Below are 26908 nucleotides of genomic sequence, written 5' to 3'. Positions count from 1 at the left end.
CAGAGGAAAATCAAGATCTACTGCCTGTTAGGTGCTCGCAATTTTAGCCCCCTTTCAAGAATTAAATTACCGAGTTGGTCACTAAACGTTTGTCCTTCAATATCAAACCTTGCTTGAGGAGAGAGTCTCCTTCTATGTATAGTTGTTTTTCTAGCTGCTCTCAATATCTACTTGTAATCAGTTTTATTACAACTTTCTGCCTGTAACCATGAATCCCTCCCATCTTCGTTTGCCCCATTCAATATTCACCATGTGGCTCACCTTTCCATCGTGGCAATAAGTGAGGGGGTACCTGCTGTCGTTGCGTCTGCCGTACTCGTCGAACACCCCGTACCTGTAGTGGGCCCACTCGTGCACGAACAAGTACGCTGCGAATGTGTGAGTGTCTTTCTTAACCGCACTTGTAAGAATAAAATGCTGCTAGCTCCCGTTGTCGGCGCCCCGGCGTACCTTGGCGCCAGGGCAGAGGAGCACGCGGAGCCCAACCTAAACGAACACTGGTGAAACTTTCAGTGCACCCAACCGTGGTGCCTACGTGCCGCGCTGCCATTGGTGTAGCGCATATGTGTCGACAGCAGTGTAGTAATTATCTCTCGGTTGTAAAAGTAAGCGCCCGGCGTGAAGGAAAGTCTGCCCTGCAGCCCCAGAGGCGCTCGCGCAGTCCTGGTGGCACTTGATTCGCTAGGCAAGCGGCCTTGAACGAAGGGCTAGTGGCAGTAATTACCTAAAGCACGCGCCAGCGGCACGGGTACCCGTGGCGCTAGCGATTAGAATGCTCAGTGATCAGCTCTGGTTACGCAGGTCGTTATACATAAGAATCCACACACAAAAAAAGCGCAACGCGTTGTCGCGCGCGAAAGAACGCTTAGGAAAGAGCAGCGACTGATGTTTGACGCTCCCCAAGACACAAACGCGGCTATCAGCACCTATGAACCCTCATATTATCCGCTACGCCTGCCGTGCAGTACAATTTTTTTTGTTAGAGCGCAGCCCTTGAGCGCCCATTTGTGGGATGAGCCCACGTCGCCGTCGAAGAAGAAACTGATCGCTAGAGAACGGAGGGGAAGGGTGGAACGACAGTACCGCCTCTCTCCGTCCTTCATAAGCACCGCTTAAGCGGAGGCAGTGTGGCTAGACTGCGGAAAGGGGGCGCGACACGACACACCCCTAGCTTCACCAAGGAAGAACACCCGCACCGACTCCGCACCCTCAAGGGTAACAACCCCGTGCTTGCAGTCAGGCATCTTGGCGGGAATTCAACCATGGTCTTAACAGTGTTCGAAAATCCGGAGGTTCCAAAATGTGTTAAATTCTCGCTTACATGGCAAAGGTGCGTACGAGGTATGCAACGCATGTGTACGCTTGGGCCCCCGCGATGATGTCTGCCCGGATGCTGAAAACGTTAAGTGCCGAAGATGCGGAGTGGAGCTCCCGCAGTGGGGTCATACTTGGGCAGCGAAACGTAAGCTGCGCGGCAAAAATCACCCGCTCGGAGACAACAAAAGCAGGGAAATCTACAGGGCTACCTATCTGACCAAGAAACGGCAGTGCGAGCGGAAAATCGCATATCAACAGAAACAGCATGGCGAGCGGCAGCAAAAATCTGATGCAATAGCCGCAGGCGCTTGCAGAGGACGCTCAATGATCAGAGGGCGGGACACCCGAGGTCGGGGCGGGGCTTCCCGAGCTGGGAGCGGAAACTTTCGAGCGCTCGTCCAACAGTACGTCGAACAGAAAATTCAGAAACCTCTCTACATAGCCCTGCAGGAAACGGGCAAGGTAGTTGTTAATTTTCGGGGTATGAAGCGTTTGCTAGCGACCGCGGGGAAGAATCCCGGGTTACTACATTTATCAAAAGGAATGGCGGCGATCGCGCACGAAATCAGTTCTCGTAACGTTGAGGCGGTTCTCGTCGAAATTTTCATTGGTAGGCAGGAGGAGTCCATTATTTTCCTCCTTAACATTTTGCAGTAGCCCTAAGCAGCCAAAGGTTAGCTAGGGCCCTCTTTCCCAAAGCGATCAAGGCGGCAGGAACCAATCCATTGCTAATTCTACGAGGTTTCAATGAAGCCCACCAAGAGTGGGGATAATACAGGCATGACCCGAAAGGAAGGCACCTGCGGGAAGTCTTTCACGAACTGAGCCTCAACCTGCAAATAGACCCGGGCTGTCCAACCAGAATGGGCAAAAGCTTTGGCGTTGACAGTACACCGGATAACAACGAGCACCAAAAACATGGAAGGGATCAGCTGGAGAAACACGGAGCTCAACTTTGGGAGCGATCGATGCGTACTAAGACGCGGAGAGAAACCAGCGTAACTGAACGGGATATATTGAGACAAATCAAGGAAACTTCCGATGTAGAGGGGAAGATTGAGAATATTGATGAATGGGTGGAGGCCCTTATGCGCCACGTTAGAACCGCAACCACGACCCTACAGGAGGATGACGCACCGGCGACCGCCGACAGCAAACTCCTGCACATGCGGAAACCTTAACGGAGTATGAAAAAGCGTCTCCGCACACAAAGATGGAACTGAAATTGGAGGCCAAGAATAGCCAGGCATGATAAGGAAATTGAGAATTACACAATTAAGCTTTCCGAGCAAAACTGATGCTGTAGGTGTGATTAAATGGAAGGCAACAGGAGACTTTCAAAGACTCGAAGCCTGCTGCGCCATCTAGCTGGACCACAATAGTTCAAAAGCACAATCGGGAACTAGTCTAGGCAAAGGCCAGATCGCGTTCGAGGGGTAGACGCGGAGCTCGTGGCAAAATTAGTGGACACCTACGTCGGCGACACAGCCCTCCTCCTCCCACGATACGAGGGCCCTGATCGAGACTCACGATGCGCCCATCAAGGAGACGGAGGCCAAGGCCAAAATTTTGGTTTAAAGACGTCATCGGCCCCTGGTCCTAACGGGGCTACAAGCAAAATATTTAAGAATCTGGACTATGTGTCTATAACGGCGCTCGCAGAATGCATGCAGTAGGGCTGGAGTAGCGGCAGTATCCCTCCTCAATGAAAAACAGCAAACGTGGTGCTAGTCCCTAAACCAGGCAACCCGCACAAACTGGAAAATTTCAGACCGATTTCCTTAACTTCGTGCATAGGAAAGCTCATGCAACGCGTGATACCGGCCACCCTGACGCACTTCATGCAACAGAACGACCTATGGCCGCACGAGATAGTCGGGTTCCGGCCGGACTTGTGCACGCAGGACGTGATGCTTCGTTTACAACACGTCATTATAAATTCCAGATCTAAAGTTGCGAAGGTAATTCTAGGTTTAGATGTAACCAAAGCCTTCGACAATGTTAAGCATGCCGTGATCCTTGCAGGGCTTCAAGAGATAGCAGTCGGCGGGAGGGCGTATAATCACATCCAGGATTGCTTTTCAAACAGGACGACGCTGAAACTAAAATTTCAGGACCTAGAAACCCCCCCGGTCCCCCTGGGAAGTAAGGTATACGCCGCAGAGCTTGGTGCTCTCCCCCTTTATTTTTAGCGCGGCGATCAGGGGCCTGCGCGCCTACCTCAGGGACATAAAAGGCCTAAATTTTAGCATATACGCAGATGGCATTTGCACATGGATGAACAGCGCCAGTTACGGTTGCATAGAACAGAGATTTCAGGTGGCGGCGGACACTAGTGTCCTCCACGGCCGAAAGGGGCCTTGCGTGTTCCCCGCAAAAAATCTGAACTCTTCAGATGAAATCCAAAACCGCTGCTGTGCAAGCGCGACTGAAATTTCGAAATTAAGGTTGAGGGCAAAACCATGCCCAAAGCTGATCGGATCAGGATCCTTGGTCTCTTTTCCAAAAGGACGAACATAACGAAGGAACTATCAAGAAGCTCAGCGACTATGCTGCGCAGGTAACAAGGATCTTCAGGGGTGGTCGCGCTCAAGGGTTGCCTCCTGAGCGCTCACGGTGCGCTTACCTTCTTTTTCCCGTTCAGACTCTTTCCAGATTCTCTTTGCTACCGTAGCAGCGACGTTTTCACCCTTTATTCTTCACCCCTCTCCCTGTCTGCCATCGCATTAAAGGAAACCATCATCACATCCTATTCGAGTGCCCAGAGGGCCAACCCCCTCATCGCCTCCATTTCCCAAACCAAAGTCAGCAGGAGACTGCGCTGCTCAACTCTCAGCCGGAGGTACAACTCCGGATTGTGCGTTGGGCTCTGGAGGTCGCGAAAAGCATGAATTCAAGCCACCCAGCGCAGTCGAGAGAACCCACGCGCTTGTCTAAACATCAACCCTAACCTCTACCCCTAACCCCTTTGTCATATGACAAAAGTTTGTTGCTTCTCGTCCTTCTCCCTGGCCCAAGTCCCGAATTCTCCTTGCTGCGCGAAAAGACAGGCTCCCACTCGGCTTTCTTGCCAGTAATGACTGTTGTCGTAAAGGAATTAAAAGCGAAAATATTGAGCAGGAAATTACTTGATATACCTGGATTAAGCGAGCTCCTGGCCGTAGAGTTGTTAAGTAAAGACAGGAATCCTGGAGTAAGCTGGATGAATTCTCCTGGCTGGCCGCACTGCATCGACTGTTTTGTGAACGGCCCGTCGCTGTTCTGCTCCGTGGGCATGTCAACACGGACGTCGCTCCTGTAGAAGGCGCTGGACGAAAGTGTCCGGGCACTCTTTCTTTTTGGCCACGTCTTCGGAACCTCGATGGTGACGTGTTTGAAGTACATGCGTCCATTCGTTGCATTGTGAAGGAACTCGGAGGAGGATTGGAGTAGTACCTGCGCATTTTCATCACCGTTTGCACAATCTGCGCTCATCTCGTCTGAAGAAATTAAACGTGAAACTGTCCGTGGTTGCTAAGCAGATAGGCTCCTAGTGCCTTTCGCTTTCTAGGGGCGTGGCACGCGCCATACTTCTACATATTCCTTATCTTTCCTTTGTTGCTATTTTTTCTATCTACCTCATTTGTACATTAGTTGCCTGGCCTGAAACGCCTGTTACCTTGACCAGTATTACTGAGTGAAGGGCCCGAGGTAAGTAACGCAGTTGTCGAACAAGGGCGTAATAACTATTATTAAACACTGGTGAGCAGCCGTTAGACATTAGCCTTATTGCTCTGATTACACTCGTACAGTTATAAAAATACTTATTTATGACTTATTTACTCCTAATCGTGGCTTATTTAGTACAATTTACTTATTTAGTCATAATACACGTACATATGACTAACTTATGTGTGCTTATGACTCATTTATTCGCGCCATACGCACGATTACAAAAAAGTGGGGGAGGTCATACAAGATGCAAGAAATAAAGCAATTCCAATGACGACGTAAGCTCCACCTTTTAATTAACATTAACGCAATATGAAAAAAAAGAGTATCCTATTCTTGAACAGCATCCGAAAAAAAGAGAAGTTCAACAAATCCGTTCTAATTTCTAGCTCCACTCGCGTACATTATGGTCGGTGGCTCAGTGATTACGGCGCTCGGTTGCTGGCCCGAAAGACGGGGGTTCTATCCCGACCGCTGCCGAATTTCGATGCAGGCGAAATTCTAGAGACCCGTGTACTGTGCGCTGTTAGTGCACGATAAAGAACCCCACGTAGTGAAAATTATTACGGTTCTTTCACTGCGGCGTCCCTGATAGCCTGAGTCATTTCGGGACCTGAAACGTTTATAAACCAAACCATGATCAAGGGGGGCTGAAAAAACTATTTCTGTTTAGAACAGGAATTCTATTAGACAAATATCATAAAAATTTATGAACATTGACCTTGTCCTCACTAAGAGGCTGCCATTCAAATACCTGTTGTTATCTAGCATGCGTTCGCTTGCATTAATTTTCAGATACGTAGGGGGCGGCCGCGCCTAATCGTTTATAGTTTAGTTTTCAACACTTGTAGGAGCATAACGTGCTGTGCAAGGAAATTCCCAGTGGAGAAAGAGTTTTGCTGCAGTAAATACTTGGAATCATGTGGAAAGACACCAGTATTACGAAGAAGAAAACTAAAAATTTTCCATCTTCGCCAGAAACATTATCAACCCCCGATGCCAATAAAGTTTTGAAAAGCACGCCAAAATCATTACACTAAGCAACAGTTTGCAATCAGCGCCAGTTTTTATTGCAGGCAGAGTGAATCAGGTACGTGCTTCTCTCACAATAACACATGAGCACTGTTTTCGGCAAGTTTACTTTCGTAATCCACTGTTTACGCCGCAGGTTCAGTGTATCTAGGTCTTGCTGTAAAGGAACTGAAACTTGGCTATTTTTCACTTTTCTATGCACGAAATAATCATCGGTGAATAATCCCACGCCAGAATTAATTTTTTCTTGTATAAATATAATAATATATACGCCAGAAAAGCTAAATTAGCTCCATTTATAAAAGAGCGATTTCAGCAGCAATTGCGCTACGCCACCGCCGCCGCGATGCACTCTGGGAGTTGTGGTACTCCGGCCGACGGCCGCGTCGCCGGGGTGCGTGGCGCACGCGCGAGAAGCATTCCTGTTTGCGTCGTCCCGCAATGTTTCTGTTCATGAATGCTGGGTTTGTGGGAGAAGTGGTCTCAACTGGGGGGTGTCACGAGCTCCGAAAACTGCGCGAAGCAGGGGGTCTCCTGATACCTTAAGATGCCATGCTAGCGATAGTGCGTTCTCTATTTAATGGAATGACAATGCGAGGCTTTAGAACCACAGAAGTGTGGAATAATTCCTGAATTTTCGTTGCACATTGATCGTTGAGCATGCGCGATATCGCGATTTCAGCAACGTGTCATTGATGCCGGGATATCACCCACATTTTGCTCAGTATTTTCGAGAAAAAAACCCATCTGGTGTTTACGCATCAGTAAACGTGCCCAGACTCGTACTATGAAAATACCGAGTGAGTCGCACAACAGGTGCCAGAGCAGCAAAAGTTACATTATCCTAATTCAAAGAGTAATTATTGTCGCAAGAATCAGAATACGACCATAGATTACGAAATTGAAAGCTATTCCACCCTGATTTAGCAAATCGAAGCCCCTCCGACTGGCTTCTCCTTTTTTTTTTACTTCGGACTGAGCACAAGCATTTCTCACAACTCCATTTAGAAAAATGACATAGCTCGCTCTTACTGCTCAGCTTTCCTGTTGGTGACCCACCGAGCACGTCGTGAATACATTTATGTTTCTACGTGAATATAAAACAACTACCGCATGGCCAGTTTTGAAACAAGGATAATGACGAAAAATAAAGACAACAAATGCAGCGTGACACGTGTATAGCTGATGCCTAGATGAATACTGCGAATACTTAAAGCAAAATGAGGGGGCGAAAAATGTCAACACTGTATGAAGACGTTAGAAGGCGTGCATTGCAATGCGTTGAAATGCATTGCTGGCAACATGAACTAAAGGGACGGACAAGCGCGTCTTCATCGTCAACTGCAAAATTTTCAAAACCAAGGTTCGACTAACAAGCGCAGCGTCGCCGACGCGGTACTACACTTCATGCAAGCTATCTGCATTTACACATCTCTCTTGAATCCTGTCAATACGGTGGATTTCTGTCCACAAGTCAGCACGTGATACTAACTATGCGCATTGACTGGAACATGCCCCTACTATCTGCCAGCATCCTCAGTAACTTCAGATGACATAGCACTTGCTTCGACTCACGATGGTCTGAAGTTCGTGGTCCGGACAGCTCGAACTTCAAATACCGAAATTGAGAAACACTGCGTGGGATTCCTTTCAGTTGATATCATCACGCTGTATTCGTCCATTGGAAATTTAAACGCGTTTCACCCACTCACTTCTAGGAAACGGCACAGCAGATTGCCCTTGTGATTACACATAGGAGGCAATAGGAGGTGTGCATTTCATTGCCTTCACACGACGCCGCTACGAGAGTGCATTCTGCCTTTTGTTCTGCCTTTTAGTTTCCCTTTACACTTATTCTGATCGCTCTTTAGCCCTATGCCAAGAACAATGCGCCGTGAAGAAACGCTCCAATATGACAAAGGACGGGAGGGAGGGGGGACCCTGCTTACCTTGATGTTGTCAATGATAGTCTCGTCCTGAGTAACTCTTTCGCTGATGGATACCAACAGTTCCTTATAGCCTCCATCCGAGGTGTCGATGTCGACCGATGCCGCAGGTCTTAGCAAAAGCAGCAGAACGGCCGTAAAAGAGATCATCCCGTCCATTTCGACGTCGCTCTCAGTAGGCCTGGGAGGCAGAAAAAAGAAATTATTAAATGCGGAACAACCACAGTGGACTAAAGTGGCGGTTTGGGCTTGTTGGTCAGTGATTATGGTTAAAGAATGCAGAGCGGAAAGACAAGGACAAATGAAGAAGTGGACACGACTGGCGCTGTTAACAAAGAAGTGGATAGGACTGGCGCCGGTCCTGCCCACTTCTTCTTTTGTCCTTGTCTTTTCGCGCGGCATTCTTTAACCATAACCACAGTGGTCCTGTTGGAACTGTGTAGCAGTGTTGTAGAAACAGGGAAAGAGAGTCCTGAATTTTGGTTTTGTTCTAGACAGGTGTGTCAAACGACGTTCTTTTGCGCTCCGTACCAGGCATGATTAAAAAAACGCAATGCCAAAAAAAAGCTGAATAATCTTTCGCCTCAATGTATTCCTCTTGCATGAGAATCGAAGTTTACTTTCCTGAATTTGTGCTCATCGCTTCCCATGTACCATTTGCTACAAAGCTGTGCATAAGACACTTTACTGACGTAAGTGTGAAGGCCCGAGCGATGTATACTCTTGCCACTCAGAATTCCCGGATTTATCTATCGTTTTTCCTTATCGTTGCTCTCTCTCTGCATCAAATAAGCGTAAGTGATTGTGTTGCATTTTTTTTTACCAGGGATTTACGTACCTTTCAGATAGGATTTAAGCCAGGTACCTTTTTGAACAGAAGCCGTCAAATAGTTATATTTTAAAATACCGGCTCCCGCCATCTATATTAAAGGCTGCCTGATGCTACCATGCGCTTTATCAAATTATCGAAGAGCTTCGGAAAAGTTTTTTTTCCTTAATTTCAGCCACTACGCATTTCGCAGCTAAATGAACAGGTTTGACAAGATAACGCGAACTTTGTTTAATAATCGCCTGTAGGCACTGTTATCGATGGCTGGGTGCTTGCTGTCGTCTGAATATTCAAATTGTGGATCAAGGATTTCTATTGCATCATTTCATGGCTATTGATTTCCAACGGTGAGTTGCGTTGTAAATCAATGTGTACTGTACAAAACAAAATCATACACGACCTTTAATTAGGCTACTTTTTGTTACAACCAGAAACTGCACAGTTAAACGTGGTTGTGCTTGTAAGTGCAGGGTATGGGAAGCAGATTAAACAATTAATAACAAACAAATGCGAAAGAATCTAGCATTCTTTTGCCCTTCTTTATAACTTGTTTTTCGTAGAGTGAACTTAAACTTCCAAGAAAAACTTCCAAGTTTTTCTGAAAGCACCAAAACGAAGGTCATCAAAGAAATTTTTTTCTCCCTCCAATTCTAAGTCTCTGTACAGCCTTTGTCAAAAGTAGCCAGGCTGCATGGTTGGCTTCTAGCTTGTATAGTGGAGCCCTTGTGACTTTCCTAGAGATTAAAAGTTATTGGAAGGTAAGAAGTCCCCCAGTCCTTACCTTTAAAAACCATTTCAGCTTCAGGAAAGCTGTACGGGTTCCGCTGTGCGAGCTAGAAGCAAACCATGAAGCCTGGTTATTTTTGACAAAGACTGATGGAGGTTGTGAAAAACTTAATTTCAGGGAGGCTGATTGTGGGACCGGCCCTCTTGGGCGTGGTTTTAAGTCACCATAGAGCCCATGAATGTATTCCCGCCGGTCAGGGTGTCCCGAAACTTAGAAGTTGGGTGTTGCGACTTCCATGGGCAGTATAACAAACTTCGTACCGTTACAAACCGAAATGGCTGATAACTGTGGAGGCACGTGCAAACAAAACCAGTGAAACAGATGCGGCCGCAAATATCCATAAGCATGCTAGTTCCACAATTAAAATAAAAGCTTAAGGAAGAAATACATAGCAATTTGAACGAACTGACGACGAACTGCAATAGTTTTTAGTTGCCACTTCTATAGCTGGCTCATCAGCCACTTAACTTCTGCTTCATCTTTGGTTGCAGGCGCGAAAAAAATACAGAACACAAGACAGAAAGACGGGACGAAGCGCCACTCACAACTTATTTATTCGAAGAAAATATGCACAAATGTATGCCGTCTTACATGCAAGGAATACTGTCATCTTCAAAGTTGATATGATAGCGAACGGGTGAAAAAATTGCTCTCAGCCTTGTAGAAAGATATGGATGTGTCGCTGACGCACATGCTTCCTTTTTTTGCAATAAAAAAAGGTTCGATCAGTTCCCTAGCTGTTGTGTCTTTGCTTTTTGACAGAATTCGTACGCCAGAAAAACATGGCTCACAGGAGCGTGACGGGCAGGACCTTATATGCTTAGGCATATGTTTATATATGTTTAGGCATAAGGCTATGTTTTCTGGTGTACGAATTCTGTCAAAAAGCAAAGACAAAAAAGCTAGGAAACTAATCGAAGTTTTTCTTTTGTTGCAAAAAAAGCAAGCATGTGCGTCAGCAACATATCCATATCTTTGTATAAGGCTGAGAGCAATTTCTTCACCCGTTGGCTATCATATGAACTTTGAAGATGGCAGTATTCCTTGCATGTAAGACGGCATATATTTGTGCATGTTTTCTTCGAATAAACCAGTTGTCATTGCCGCTTCGTCCCGTCTTTCTGTCTTCTGTTCTGTCTTTTTTCGCGCCTGTAACCGAAGATGAACAGTTACCAACTTGCTCAGAAAGACGTTCTTTTAACTTCTGCTTAATCGACTGAAAATAAATCTCAACCTCGACCTCAGTCCACCAAATGACACACGATATCTAAGTAAAGAAACTAGGCTGAAGAAAGTAATCCAGTGTATAATCTCCTGGCGTAAGATGCATTGTTGTCGGTTGCCGAGAGCATATATAAAACAATACCATGCACGCTAGTACCTGCCACTACCGTCTTTCAAAGGGGACGCTGCTTACTTCCACCCCACCCCATGCAGCGCGTGTAGCTGAATAAGTGACACTAAATGATGCTTTCCACGAAATTGTGGCCTGGTGTGACAGATCAAAAAATGATCTTCAATTCTGATAACACAGTGCTTTTGCGCATGACGAGAGAGAAACATCCTGTCCAGTTCAATTACTCTGCTTGCGGCACTACTATTTTGGAAGTTTGAAACACAAATATTTATGTTTTTTAATAAATTCACAATTTATTTCGAGCGACCATGTTGATTAGATCTGTTCATCTGCATTAAAAAAACTTTGTCTTTTGAAACGCAAGCTCAAAGGAGCACCCAGCCACGTTAACCTATTAGCCTATAACTTTCTTACTCGGCCCAAACTTGAGTATGTGGCTATTGTCTGGAACCCGTGCACCGAAGGCAATATAGCAAAGTTAGAAAACGTACAGAGACGGGCTATGCGATTCATTTGCAATAAATTCAAGAGAACTGATTCTCCATCTGCTTTAATGGCCGGCAACGAAATTAAACTCCTTCATATTAGACGCAAAATTGTTCGACTAATATTTCTTCATTCACTCATCCATGGAAAGTTTGGAATTTCTTCTTCGCCTTATTTTACACATTCAACCACACCAAAAACTCGTCACTAACATACCCATGCCCTAACATCATATTTCACGACAACAAACTCTTTTACACAATGATACTTTAAACACTGATACAATGAGGGAGCGGCATGATGCACTGCGTGAAAAGGTTGTCTCAAGTGAGAGTTTTGAAAGGACTCTTAGCAACGAATTTTGATGTGCAAATTATTGTGCAATGGCTTTCCTTTAACTTGATTGGATCATTTGTGTCATGTGTCAAACATTTTGTCCATGTACTAACTTTATGGCGTTTGTAAATATGCCTCGTTATCCGCCCTTCCTGCTTGGACCACATGAGGTATGCAGTATTATGTAAATGAAAAAAAAGTGACCACAAGGAATAGGGAGGTTTTTCAAGGCGAGGTTCTTAAATAGTATGGTAAAAGAGCTCCTGCTTATGGGCTCTAGGGTTTTGTGGGTCATGTGCACTGTACAATGCGTGTAAGAATCAACGCTGCAGCCATTACATCCACCTGGCTTCCATTCGAAATCCCGATACGGGGTGCGTTTTACCGCCGCTAAACTTCGGCTGTGGCCTCTAAGAAATCGAACGGTTTGAAAAAGCAACGCAAATGCCCTTTTTCGTACGCTACTCAACACGACACCCCGCAGGTCTTTGAACAAAAGAATTGCTTGAAATTGAGATAGCACCGGGCACACGGGCATGTCCCACGCTTATCAGTTCCTTCTGCTGACGATTAAATGAATGTATCCTAAAAGGCATGTCTGGAACCTAAGTTGCAGATTGCAGTTTTACGATATGTTCACAGATTATGCCTTGTTGATAGTCATAAACTTGTTTTTAAAACTACAGAAAATGCTGACTACATTCGAATCAGTGCCAAAGCACGGATTCTGTTGTTGCTGACTCAACAGGAAAATGGAGCGTGCCCAGTGGAAGGGATTGGCCAAGAAGCCACAAAGGGCGGCTGAAAGAGGCTCAGAAACTGTGTCCATTAAGAAGGCATGCCGGTCTGGCGAAATAAATTGAGAACAGATCAGATCGGAAACTGTGTGACTGCGCACTGAATTGGCAATGTGGCCATACCAGCAACGTTTAGAAATTTCTGTTAAAGAGAAATTACGAAGAAGAGTAGCCAGGAGATGAAATTCGGAAAGATTTTAGCAGGGCAGCCATTTCTTGTCTCAAAGAAAACTATGAATGGCGGAAAGCACATTCCTGTTGCTCGTCCCAAAGGTAGAAGCAGAACGAGACAGAACAACAAAGGACATGCTTACAAAGAGCTGTCCTAACGGGTCGTCTAGCTGTCGCCTCCGTAAAGAGGAGAAGCGGCGGCAGGCAACAAGAACTGATTTATTGTTTCGGGATCAGCGCAGAGAGGGCACAGTGGGGAGACCACCAGACCTATACGGGTAGAAGCTTAGCTCAGGAGCTCGACAACGTAGACGCGTGAAAGAAACCTCAAGTTTGCGCTGTCGCCTGTCCCGACTTCCAAGATGCTGGAAGTCGGGGCAGGAGGTAGGTGCTGGGGCTACAAATTCTTTGAATAACAGATAGCTGCGGAACCTGCACGCTGTAACATATGCGGAACGCGGTAGGGTAGTCATGACCAGGCGTTATAGAGGTGCCTTTGACAAGGTATCAGCAACCTCATTGAAATGAATTTTTCTGTGCCCAGGCGCCTAAATCAACCGTACTGAATACAGGCGGGGTAGTACCAAAAATTTGAGTACGCTGTTTGCCTGTGATATTTATAACGATCGCACAGCTACCACAGTTCTCCATAAAGTCAGCAATAAAATTCCAATAAGGAAAGGTGTCAGGCAGGGAGACACGATCTCTACTATGCTATTCACTGCCTGTATACAGGAGGTATTCCGGGGCCTGAAATGGGAACAGTAGGGGATAAGAGTTAATAGAAAATACCTCAGTAATTTTCGATTCGCTGATGGCATTGCCTTGCTAAGTCACTTAGGACATGAACTGCAACGCATGATCAATGAATTAGACAGGCAGAGCAGAACGGTGGGGCTAAAATTAACATGCAGAAAACCAAAGTAATGTTCAACGGTGTGGCGAGGGAACAGCAGTTCGCATTTGGTAGCCAGGTGCTGCTAGTAGTAAGAGAATATGTCTATTTAGGGCAGGTAGTGACAGCTGATCCAGATCATGAGAGGGAAATAACTAGAAGAATAAGAATGGGGTGGAGCGCATATGGCAGGTTATCTCAGATCATGAATGGCATTTTACCAATATCCCTCAAGAGAAAAGTATACAAAAGGTGTATCTTGCCGGTACTCACCTATGGGGTAGAAACATGGAGGCTAACAAAGAGGGTTCCGCTTAAGTTAAGGACAACGCAGCGAGCTATGGAAAGAAAATTGATAGGTGTAACGTTAAGAGATCGGAAGCGGGCGGAGTGGGTGAGAGAACAAACACGCGTTAATGATATCCTAGTTGAAATCAAGATGAAGAAGTGGGCTTAGGCGGGGCATGTAATGCGAAGGCAAGATAACCGCTGGTCCTTAAGGGTAACGGAGTGGATTCCAAGAGAAGGCAAACGTAGCAGGGGGCGGCAGAAAATTGGGTGGGCGGTTGAGATTAAGAAATTTGCGGGAATATGGTGGCCGCGGCTGGCGAAGGACAGGGTTACTTGGAGAGACATGGGAGAGGCCTTTCCCCTGCAGTGGGCGTAGTCAGGCTGATGATGATGACGTGAACCCGATGAAAGTCCCACATCCGCTCTGGCGAGATGGAAAACAGGCGCGCCAAAATTCTGCGCACATCAGTCACGTGTAGAGTACTTTAGGGCAGAAGGAACTTTGCCAACGCGAAATTGCTGTAATTACCACATCGCCCTTGGCGGGGCTCGAAAAAGGAGGCGCTGACATGCTTCCCACATCGGTCCTTTGTATGGCACTTGAGGGCAGATATTACATAAATGCAGGCCTTGTGCGAGAAAAGCCTCGTGTGGCCTAAATGGGTATGCACACGAAAATTCTTAGGATCTCAGATTAGCCGTGCCGGTGCTAGAAAGCGGGCATACCCACAAGCTGCCCACATCCGTCTCTTGTCTGAGTTTTTTTTGGTAAATTGAACACAAATGCGGGCGCTATACGAGAAAAAAGCCGCAAACCCAAATTGTGCAGCCGATTCATTGCCTCAGGCGATCCTGCATCGGCTATAGCGGCTCTAAACCCAGCGAGTTGGCTCCATCGTGTTATGCATCCCATTTTTTTTCAGTTCACAAACTTGTATTAAGCACACTAATAACATCCTGATATACATAATTTGTAGTGTTTTTCTCAGCATCTACAGCCGATTAAATGAAATTACATGCTTTGGGCCTTCGCACTTAACTAAACTGTGCAGAGTTATCAGACCATGCACAGGAACGACAGTGCCCACTTACCAGGATACACTGCACTACCTGACACACTCCAAGCGTCGTTATAGGTCGCAATACAAACAGGGTTATTCGCGTAATGCCCGACACTAAGGTGTCCTGCCTGCACAGACTGCAGCACCGGCTCATTGTGGCAACTCAGACAGCCCATTTTAGAGCGCAGCTTTTAGGGGCTCGTTTCTGCGTTTCGCGGCGTCGCCGTCGCCGTTGTCCGATGTAAGCAGGAGAGGGTAAAAGCGAAAGCGCCTCCCCTCCTTAGCACGAAACAGAAAAAAAAACATTGCCGTGCGAACGGCTCTCGCCGGCGCACGTCGTAAAAAAGGGGAAAAGGAATCCCTGTAGAGCAACTAGCCCTGTGGGCGTGGCTACCCCTTGTCCCACCGCTCGCCGACGCGGCGCGCGGGGCGATTGCCATCGATTGTTCTAGACTGTCCGAGACGTTTCTACGCGATGTTGACAAAAAGGCTGTAGCCTTGCGTGCGCTAAGAGATGCCCTCCACCTCTTAACTCGCACGACGGCGATGGCGGCACGACAGAAAGTTCCAGATGCTCCTAGAAGCCACTCCCGCCCTTTGACCAATGAGAATGCGCGCCCAGCGCGAGGAGGAGGAAGCTGCACAGCCAACACTGCGCGTATGCGCACGCCTACTTTAGCGCAAAGAACAGACATAAGTGGAGCGAGCCTATACAAGAAGGGCATTGAACGCACAAGCCGGGGGAGGGGGGGGGCGGTGACGAAGCGCGGCTACAGCCGCTTATCTGTTTTTTCAGCCAGCCGACTTGTTGCTGCGACGCACGTCTTTTATTTCGTTTTTTTCTTTCCTCTGATATTTTAACTCTCCACTATCTGCACGTGGCAGCGGTGGTGGCTCGGCACGAGCCAGTAGGCAGGCCCGTGCAGTTTTCTTTTCATTCTTCTCTCAGTCGCAACAACAACAAGAACGCCCGAGCCGCCGTTAAAGCTTGCACTCTAACACTGTCAGTGACCCTATTTTTCGACACTACCGCAGTGTCAATCGCCTCTTCCGAAACACTGCCTTTAAATATATAGTTAGGACGATTCTTTTTGTCTCATCAGAGTGAGACCAGCAACACCTAATCGATACATACTGCGCTTTCGGGTTTGCATCTTTGCACCCATGTCTACGCACCCTGGGGATGATACTTCTGCCACACTGTGATTTCGACATCTTGTTGGAGGACTAGAGAGAGGCTCAGATTACGTTCGACATAATGGATTGGTAGCCGCGGGCACAGAGGACTGGGGAGGTGCAACGAATGCTGATGCCACTGCATTACAGAGAGCAGCAGTGGAGACTGCCAACAAATTGGATCACCTGAGATGCCATTCTCTGCGGGATGAGCGCAGATAAATTCTCTACTATGCGCTTCATGAAACTCGTCATTGTTTTCCACCATCACACCTATCGCTTGCGACAAGGTGGAATCCACAACAGTTGTATGCCGCGCTGCCAAACTTGAATAGCCAGATGTCCTATTCTTTACAGCTGCAAATGTCTCACGTCTTGAACAGCTGCACTTGTTAACTAAGTGCAGCGCTTGAACTTCATCAGCCCGCTCTGAATAGTAAGAGTGGCTTCCTTAGTGGTCAGCAGAATGACAACAGCAATTCTTCCACACTGTGATCTCGACATCTTGTTGGAGGAGCAGCCAGAGGCTCAGATTTCGTTTGACATAATGGATTGGTGGATTGGACTGGCCACGGCCCCTGGCCCTGATGGTGCCACTTCTTGTATGACTAACATTTCTTTCGGGGAACCTCCCGCCGACTTACTGGCGCTTATAATTACTCTTTTAAAGCGCTATGGATTCCAAATTAGCGGCGTCTAGCAAAGGTTATCTCTTTCCTTCAAAAGTAGGGAGACGGTTATGTGTTAGACAACATAAGGCACCGGCACAGGCTGAACTTGCCAAGCCTTTAGGGGAGAACAAAGTGCGGGTTAGTGGCTCTCTCCACACGCACAGTAACCAGGTCTTGATTTGCAGGTATTGGCACCATGGCAAAATACCCAGAAATTATGGCACTCTAGGGACCGATATGTGAACTGATCAACGCGAAAGATCAATGCCCACACCTTCCCTTCAGCTGGTAAAGTGGGCCTCGCAAACGTGGCTATATCTAATTCTCGGTCGGCATTTTCGTCCTGTCTGCTTATCGACTACACTGGTGAATGGCGATTCAAAGTAAGTTTCTCTGGCGTCTCAGAGCCGTTCCGAAGTGGGTCTACGCCGCGGACTCACCATTTTGAACGCGCCAGGCGAGGAGGTATAAACGCGCTCACCAGGTAATTGGCGAAGGAGGCGCGCGTGATAAGCCGGCCATACGTGCCTTGTCTGGAATTCTGCAAACAATTCCGCCACTGCCGAACTGCCGGCCATCAGTGATCCTCATGCACTGCGGGGTGGTGAATTTCAGAGCAGCCTGTGCCGCCTCATGGTAATCTAGTGCGATGAAGCTCCCATCCCCGAGGACGAAAGCTTCCTGGATGCTGCTTACTCCATCACGGAAGAAGCAGTCAAGTGGAAAGTGATCATGGGAGAGACAGGCCGACAAGGGGGAGCTCCCCTGGCCAGGAGAACTTGTGGACATCACCCGATGTTGACGCTTTCAGCGACCCTGGAAAGCAAGAACGCAGGAAACAAAGCAGAAAATCAAGAGATAGCGCAGCAGCACCTGGTACTTAGCCGCAATCCACGTGGATCCGAGATCGCAGAGCAGATCGAGTCACCACGTGTTCGAACCACAGAGAGACGGACAATAATGATGATGGAGCTCACTTCTACATGTTCCCTCAGCCTCGCGGTCACGGGCTACTGGCAGGAACGCGCTCTATTTAGGATTTGTGCTACGTAGAAGACGACGATGAGTGGGCAGTGCCGTTCACCGGTATAGGCTGAACTTGCCAAGTCTTTAGAAAAAATAGGCAGAGGCCTTGAGCGTCGGTTTACGGCCCTTCCCTCTCCTCCGAGACTTCTTACCACATGTGACCGCTGTGACCGCAATGTGACCGCCGTGGCCAGCGTCCAACCCACGTCTTTAGGGTCAGCATTCAAACAGCATAACCATAGAGAAAGAAAAAACGAGAGGACACTCGGAAGAAGCTGGCCTCAGGAAGTACGTCACGACTACGCAAGCGTCTAGTATACTCACCGAACGCCAGAGGACGCAAACGCGAAAATAAATGCTCTTATATTAAAGCACACAAACTTCATGTTGCTAAATAATTATGTTATGCTCCAACGCCACTGTTTCAACATATGTATGAAGAGGCAATTTATTGAAAAACGTTGCGAAGTTTTCTTGATTTTTTTTTTTTTTTTTGACCGTCGACTTCACTGTCATTTGCACGTGATTGTGGGCGTCGACTGCGTCGGTGTTGCTGTGCTGCAGAAGCGACTTTTCTCGTGTTGGACAGCAGGTGAGACACATTTCCTACAGAAATTATGCTTGAAAACAGCTGTTAACATACGGCGTAAGACGCGCGGTGGCTGTGTGGTTGGTTTGTTTACAAAAGTCAGGGAGTGGTAGCAGGGAGGCATGGGTTCGGAGAGGTTCGGAGTTTTGGAGTTTCCGAGTTTCGGAGTGTTGGAGTTCCGGAATTTTTCAGTTTGGGAGTTTCGCAGTTTTGGAGATACGGAGTTGTGAAGTTTCCAATTTCGGCGTTTCGCATTTTTGCAGTTTTGGAGTTTTCAAGTTTTGGATTTTTGTAGTTTTGGATTTTCGGAGTTTTGGATTTTTGGAGTTTGGACTTTCGGAGTTTCGGATTATTGGACTCTTGGAGTTTTAGAGCTTTAGAGTTTTGGAGTTCTGGATTTTCAGTTTCGGATTTTTGGAGTTTTGGAGTTTCGGTGATTTGGAGTTTCGGCGTTTTGGAGATTCGGGGTCTTGGAGTTTAAGAATTTTGTAGTTTTGGAGTTTCGGGGTGTTGGAGTTTTGGAGTTTTAGACTTTTAGAGTTTTGGAGTTTTGAAATGTTAGTTTCGGATTTTTGGAGTTTTGGAGTCTTTAACTTTTCGATTTTCGGAGTTTTGGATTTTTGGAGTATTGGTTTTTTGGAGCATTAGAGTTTTGGTGTTTTAGATTTTTGGAGTTTTTGAGTTTTTGATGTTTGGAGTTTTGGATTTTTGGAGTTTTGGAGTTTTGGACTTTCGGAGTCGGTTGCCCAGAGCCCGAATGAACACAGCATACTCATTGCGTGGTGCAGTTTCAGGCCAAATTGCTGCGCAGTCTTGAAACCTCGGGCCTTATTACTGTGCGAAATGCGGATGTATTGTTTTGCCGGTAGTGATGCGCATTGCGCATTGCATGCCGTATTCTCGTATCCTTGCGCAGGCGCGGCGTGGCGCGTATTTCAAATCCTGAAAGGGCTCGTACCCTGAATTTCACGAAGGACTTCATGATCACACATCATGATATCACCAACCATTTTAAACTAGAGAGGAAAATTTTCCCACCACCGGACAAAAGCCTGACTAAAGAACAAGAGGTTACGTGGCGTCGTCTACAGACGAGATCGATACGCACCCCATCACTCCTCGCGCACATTTATCCAGATCTTTACAACCCAAATTGTAAACACTGTGGCCAACGAGCCATCTACGATCACATCCTCTGGGATTGCAAAATAGAGCCACCTCCGGGTGATCTAGTTACTGCTCCTTCTCTCGAGCGGTGGGAGACCGTGCTGGCTAGCTCTAACCCCAGAACGCAAGTTTTGGCGGTGGAGTGGGCTGACAAAGTCGTCGAGGGCTGCGTACTCTCGACCACTTAACGCGACCTCTTACCAAGCTCTTTCCGGCGAGTAAAATGTTTTACAATCAATCAACCGGGTATATGTTAATTGCGCCTGCGTTCAACTACTATGTAGACTGAAAATGTACTGCGTGTATTTGTGTGGCAGCGATATTGTATTGTGGCGCGATTTGCTGTTACATTGAAAACAATTTTTAGCGTAGTTATGACTTGCTGTATTGTTTTGATTATTGAGATTAACACATGCATGCATTAACATCCTTCAGAACACGCTGCGATGCCGTCCGGCAGCCCTTCCTACGGCAGCTACTGCTCTGTGTCGTGGTACCAGAACAATGGCAGAACGCACAAGAAGCCAGGGACTAGTTTCTTCCGTATACCATGGGACAGCAGGTGCGTTCAGTTTTCTTATGTTTTAATTTCTTTACGCTTACTATTTGTGCAGTAAGAGTGAAAAGAAAAATCCTTTATTCACATTTATAGCGCTAGCTTCATAATAGGAAAGCTTGGGCAAAACGGCTTGTTCATTTGAGTTTAAAGTATTGTAAATTATTACCACTACGGGTTAGTATATATCGTAGTCATTATTTCGGAATGATTGCAGTGGCGGAGCGACTAAATATCCTTTTTATTTTAGATAAGCCGTAAAAAAACCGCAAGAAAGGATATGTAAGCGGGCTTTCAACTTTTGGCTTTGTCTGATACGTATTATTTCAATAGGCGTAGGTGTTAGTTCAATACCCCCTCAAGCAAGCATGCTTTATGGTCAGTGCCTGTCATAAGCTTCCTGCGGACCCAACAATTTTTATTCTTTAAAGTGTGACTATATTAACTGCCTCTGGTACAAACATCTTGTGGTACCAAGTGTAAGAATATTTTTCAGGCATTTACGCTTACGCTATGTATATAATCGCCATTGCAGGATGACAGCATGGGTGCAGCACACTGGATGAAACGACCTTCTGAGAAAGCCGGCCCACCTACTGTATGCCACATACAGGGTTTGCAGTGATCATTTCACTGCAAAAGATTTCATGCACCGTGGCCACACGAAGTTCACAAAGCTGGCCGTGCCTAGTGTCTACTGTGACTACCTGTCTTTTGTCTTCTCTGTTAATACTTTCAGAGACTTTCAGACGGGGTTATATTTCTATCTAACTTTTCTATACCATACTTTCCTCGGTTTGTGTGCATCCTTTATGTGCTCATTTTCTTTATTGGCCTGGAATAAACAGTTTCCTCGACACCCCGTCTGTTTATTAAATACTGCATGTTGAACTACCACTTGCTCCGAACAGGAGACAAGCCCGCCAGACAGAAAGAGCTCTTGTTGATTTAAGAATCCAAAGCTGCTTGTTTTATAGTTTTATTGCCTGTACAACTTACGCTCAAAAAATTTCGGTGCGACGCAATTGGCACAAGGGATTAAGCGCGGCATTCTGTCCGCCTCCGGCCACAGCCAAACGTAGGTAACGCGCAAGCAATTCGAAATTTGCGCCAGTGAAACCGAAACAAGAAGTGAGTGCCAGTTCCTTTCACCAACCGCTTGGTGCGCAAGGATCGATTGGGTGGCGCGTAAGCAATTCGAAATTCGCGCCAGTGAAACCGAAAAAGGAAGTTTAGGCCTGTTGCTCTCACCAACCGCTAGGTGCGCTACAATCGATCGGGCCGCTGGGGTCTATGGGAGTGTCCTCTCTTATTCGTTCTTTCTCTATGGCATAACCACCAAGCCACCTCGGCGAGGTTATCACGCAAATGAATAGTGCAGCATACAAAAGAGCATTACGACACAAGCTGTTAAAATGGCGTCCGGAACCTCCTGAGACGTGATCTACACTCACTTCAGGAGCATTGAAGCCTGTATTACTGTGCCTGTTACCTCGGTAGGCAAGCAAGCAAAACAAATGAGTTCAACTGCCTCCGTCTACAGCCTGCGTCATGGACCGATGGTTTCTTCGCACGACAGCTTCTCTTTATGCCGGTAACGTTTTGCCCATTTAGCCGAAAGACAAACACAAAACAGTTAGGTGAATTGCTCATGACAATGTTTCGAAACTGCTTTCAATCACGCGCTCAATTTGCGACCTGCTTCACGTGTCAATATGGCAATATGCCAGCTCCTCCCGTAAAAGAAAGCACCTGACGCTTACAGTTCAGATCCAGCCCAATGCAACGAATTCCTGAGTGGTTTCTATCTCTATCCAGAAGGCGAACACATTAGAGAGGCGCGGCTGACTAATCATCTTAAGAAGAGCGAAGGTGCATTTCGTTTTTGCTTCATCAAAGAAGCACTTCATGTCGCACCCATTCTTACGAAGAGAGCTTTTCGCCGTTCGCTTTGGCCGCCTTGCTAATTCTGTCTTCTTTCTCTCGATGGAGCATCCTTCAACGTGATTCGCGCATGCGTCCAGCCACTGCCTCAGCGCAGGATATGAAGCAGAGCTGGGCACACCGGAATAACATTTCGGCCAACTAGCTTACAATGCCATTAAAAGAAGGCGTGGATAAAAACACTTTTTTTTTCAGTGCACGTGTCTTAGATTCTTCTTCAGAACCGCTTAAATTGGCCGTTTATACCCGTAGTCAACTGCTTGTTCGGTCACGAATCCCTTTTATATTATAGATACCGCGGAAAACAATTTGAAGGCGTCGGTTGCTACATGAATACCTGCACTAGGCAATCTTTCGAAAACGCGGTCGCCACATGTCAGTGGAAGTCAGGCAAAGGAGTACGGTTCACAGACGTCTTTTAAATAGTCCCACGAAGCAACCATGCGTTGTATATTTTCTCAGCACGCATTCTAAGGTGCTTCTGCATCTGAAATACATACTCGCCCGATCAGTCTTTCAAAAATGTCCTGAACCTCAATGTGACCATTGTTACTGTACTGCTCTAAGTAATTGTGAACGGTTGTGAAAACAGTAGTGAACGGAGGAATTATTGCTACGTACGGAAAGAAAGACTCCTCCTCTTCTTGCCAAACAGGACTTGATGCGCATCGACATGACTTGATGGGACTTGATGCGCAGGAGAACAGGACTTGATGCGCATGAGAACTGATGCGCATCGTCATCTACCTGCCTATGGAGAGCACCTTAGCATCGGTACTCCCCATAGCGTCACCAACTTCCGAAATCATTTAATTCCAACTTCACAGCTGCTCAGAGAGTATTTTCCATGAACCATGCGTTCCCTTCGTCAAGAAACTCACCTTCCTTAAGAAAAGATGCGCTCCCGAGCGTTACTTTTGAGCCGCTGCGCTGATTTTTATTCAATTTTTCGGGGTGCTTTATTGTTACGTCACAAAATATAGCCAAATATTTAATACTGTTCTTGAGCGCTGAAAAACTTATCATCAGAATGGGCTAGTGAGTGTGTGAAATTAATATAGCTATCACTTCAAAAACTTTTTTCATTTTTTTTTTCCTGTATGAGTGACACATAACTGCCTTTGAAAACGATGATGGGAGCATATTATATTAATGCCGCTTCCTACTCCTCCAATATGAAGTCCTCACAGGGATGCCCTTCGGTGGAGACACCTTCTTCTCAGGCTCGATATTATGAGCGCCTTTAACAAGCTTTACCACTCCGAAATCCTAGAAAGTCTCAATCGCTGCAGCTGTCCCAAGTTCCAGCTTATCTCGGTCATTCTCGCCGCCCGATAGCTACGAATGCCATCGGATCTACCCGATTATCTCCTCTCCCAAAAGCTCATAAGCGCACTCCACAAAGTTCAGTCCTATAACCACTCCTATTAAGCATAGCCATGGCCACTCTCACCCTCAGGCTGTCCATACTCTGCACCATCGGATATGCCATCTATGCGGATGACATTACCATCTGGTCAACCCGAGGATCCCTCGCGTCCAAAGAGCAACTCCTACAAACAGCCGTCACTGCTGTCAGACATTCTGTCCAGATCAGCTGTATGCAGCGTGCACCGCGCAAATCGGACATCATCCATATTCATGGTCTCCGCTATCATCCCCCTGGCGCAATCATGCTCCATATTCACGACCACCGTGTTGAGGAAAAATCAGACATCTAAGTGTTTGGCATCTGTGTCCAACATTATGGCAAGCCCACCCACATCACTGCCACTTCAAGTACGTCTGGGCTCAATATCGCCCTATGGTACGACGGCACAAGGGCACGCGAAGACGACATTATCCGCCTCTTCACATCCCTGGATATCAGTCGAATTCAATGTGACCTCCCTTACCGCAATTTTGATCGCACCGTCAAGAGTAGCATTGATATCCGTATCCGTACCCTCTTGAAGACAGCTCTCAGCCTCTCCATTTGTACGTACTACTAGACTACTCGCTCTACGGATTCACAACAGGTTTTCGGAAATCCAAGGTGCTGTTTTAAACTTCCAACGCATTCGTCTCCTCACCAGCTCGGCGAATAGGGTCATCTCAAGAATAGGCGACCCTCAAGCCACCAAGACCTTGGCCCTGACTGGGATTCTCCCATTAATGTCCGCTCCCAAACGGACCCTGTCCCCGGTCACATGAACCACGAGACCCAGTCCCCCAGTCAGCAGTCCCGTCTTGGCAGCCTCCGTAGGCGATACGGTCAAGATACAATGGTCGTGTGGGTGTGGCTTCGTATGCACAGCCCCACAGATATGCCTGCGCTGCTGTCAATCACACCAACACCCCCTATCTTGGAGTGTCCCTCACAGCACCGGAGTCGGCGGCCGCAGAAGGCATCGCTATAACCATCACCACCAAAATAAGCGACACCCAAGACCGCAGCTCCCGCATTTATACAGACTCCCAAGCCGGCTGCAGAACTTACACAAGTGGTCCTGTCCAGCGCACGCCTCTCCGCGTTCTGGGCAGCCATCTCCGACATAATCACCCACCACCTAGGCCCCAGGGCATGCAGGTCTCGATGGTAAATAAAGGCCGACGCCATAGCTCGAGAATATGCCTACTTGTCAGGGTACACCGACTCTATCCTCTCTCAAACCGTTTTTCGACCCACCTAGAGTCCCTCCGCCTAAATCATCGTGTCTACCCCCGCGACATAAGTAGCTTTTTTTGGTAAACTCTGAAGGATCTGGACTCATCCGAACACTCACTTTCCCCTATCTTCACCACCTACACCGCATTCACCCATCATTATACGCAGATATATCTCCCTGGTGCGGTAAAATTACCCTATTACACTCCTTAGTTGGACATGCAGAACTAACTCGAACCACTTAAGACACTGAGGACAACCATAAATATTTTTTGTACCAAATTACAGTAGTTCGGCATTTCTGGGCTTTTCGTCGCTTCTGCAGTGGCAAAAGATGAATTTATTGCTATGAGATTTGGACTCGATGCTGAAAATGTTTTTCTCACCTCCGATTTCAAATCAGGACTCGCTGATAACGAAATAGCCGAAAAGTTACGTAAACGAGCACTCTGTCATTGATGGCTGCGAGAGGTGTAGCCTATCAGCAGCTGAAATGCAGGCTACCGCCGGCCGGGCTTTGAAGGCATCTATCAGCCATCTGTTCGTTTACGTTTGCACTAGCGTTGCAATTGATCCTGTTCCCTTTCCCGACAACGAAGTTCTCGTAAAGAAATGCGACGTGCACTTCAGCGACCTCAGCCCCACACAGCGTGCGATGCTTCTGAGGGCTAAGTTGGTCTGTTTGAGGGCTAAGGAGGTCTGGCAGGACATTCCGAGCTCCGAGGAGTCGCCAGCGTCGCCAGCAAGTCAAGCTACTGGTGCGGCAGCTGTTACCGTCATGACTGATGAGTAGAGACTGGTACGTAGGGACATATTAAAGTTCTGTGTTAGTAGTCCTCGTACGCCTGGTTTTGCATCCCAGCGTCTCGGTTCGTTAACGAAGCGAGCACGCCGAGCGGTGCGTTTGAGAACGTGGAGGCTCGTGCAGCATAAGATAGCCAAAGAAGATTTCCTCGTCGCATGTGTGTGCCGCGACATGAGCTGCATCCGAGGGCCACTTGGAGTTCCTCTGCTGCCCCGCACTATTAACTCGATAAGCACGTCAAAAACGAAACTACGCGGGCACACAAACCGCCTAGAAACGAAGCATCGAAACATACCTAAACTCAGTTGGCCGCCTGTTGGACCGCCAAGAATAGGTTTTCTTTGGCTTCCTACATTGAGGTTATGGTTTTTCCGTCTTCCTAGTGTGAAAAAAGTGCGTTACCCTTTAAAAAACAGAGCTTATATACTTCAATATCCACACGCGTAACTTTCATACAAACGTGGCTGAAAAACGCGTTTGTCAACCGCAGAGATCTGTTGCATTTTTCGGGTATTTATTTCGTCATCGCGCTTGTACTTGCGAGATCGACCTGCGGCGGCGTTACCTGTAATCTAGTTCTTGCGCTTTTCTACCTTAAAAGAGCTTTGTTTTCAGTAAGAGTGGTCTTTTTGTGCTTAAAAGCTCGTATTCTATCAATACAAGCCAACTTCAATTTCCCATGAGCACCCCTTTAAAGCCTCCCAGCGCGGCACTGGAGCAGTGACCAGGAAGCGCTAGTCGCTCTCGCCAAAGCGTCAGCGGCAGCTTCTGGAGTCCTGTACTCAGGACACCACCACAACCCGCTCCGGTCTCCTTTTCTGCAATGACAGTTTATTCACCCTCACTCTCTCTCTAAATATCACAAACATTAACTGCATTTTTTAGTTTTTTGCTGTCACCGCTATTAAAAAATTTGACTTTTTTACCAGGAGGAGGAGGAGGAGAACGAAAGGAGCTTAACCTAAACCCCCTAGGAACTGAGCACGATAACTACGTTGTCTTGACCCCTACGAAAGATCGGTCCGGAAAGTGCCTTCAAAGGTTTGGTTTGGTTTGGTTTATGGGGTTTAACGTCCCAAAGCGACCAAGGCTATGAGAGACGCCGTAGTGGAGGGCTCCGGAAATTTCGACCACCTGGGGTTCTTTAACGTGCACTGACATCGCACAGTACACGGGCCTCTAGAATTATTTTTTATTTGCAGTATTAAATCGATAGTTTTCCTAAATCCGCGATTTTTTCCAAACGTGGAAACAGATAAATGACTTCAATGATTTCAGCAGCAGTACTTCTGTTTGAAGAGATGTTTTTCT

At 47.0% G+C, this 26908-nt stretch overlaps 1 protein-coding gene across 1 annotated transcript in view; it reads right to left on the bottom strand.

The window, feature by feature from the left end:
• Positions 1 to 26908, bottom strand: part of LOC149336294 (calcium-activated chloride channel regulator 1-like) — a 125326-nt gene that overhangs the window by 61144 nt on the left and 37274 nt on the right. The window contains exons 2-4 of the mRNA XM_089554109.1: positions 8010 to 8187; positions 4455 to 4752; positions 262 to 368 (exon numbers count right to left, since the gene is read on the bottom strand). Of these exons, the coding sequence (XP_089410235.1) occupies positions 262 to 368; positions 4455 to 4752; positions 8010 to 8187 (583 nt within the window). The remainder of the gene's footprint in view (positions 1 to 261; positions 369 to 4454; positions 4753 to 8009; positions 8188 to 26908) is intronic.

This window comes from Amblyomma mixtum, chromosome 7, assembly GCF_055824585.1.
Source record: "Amblyomma mixtum isolate Tamu chromosome 7, ASM5582458v1, whole genome shotgun sequence".
Classification (NCBI taxonomy): domain Eukaryota; kingdom Metazoa; phylum Arthropoda; class Arachnida; order Ixodida; family Ixodidae; genus Amblyomma; species Amblyomma mixtum.
The sequence above is the reverse complement of the archived record's forward strand: the minus strand, read 5'-3'. Positions and strand labels throughout refer to the sequence as shown.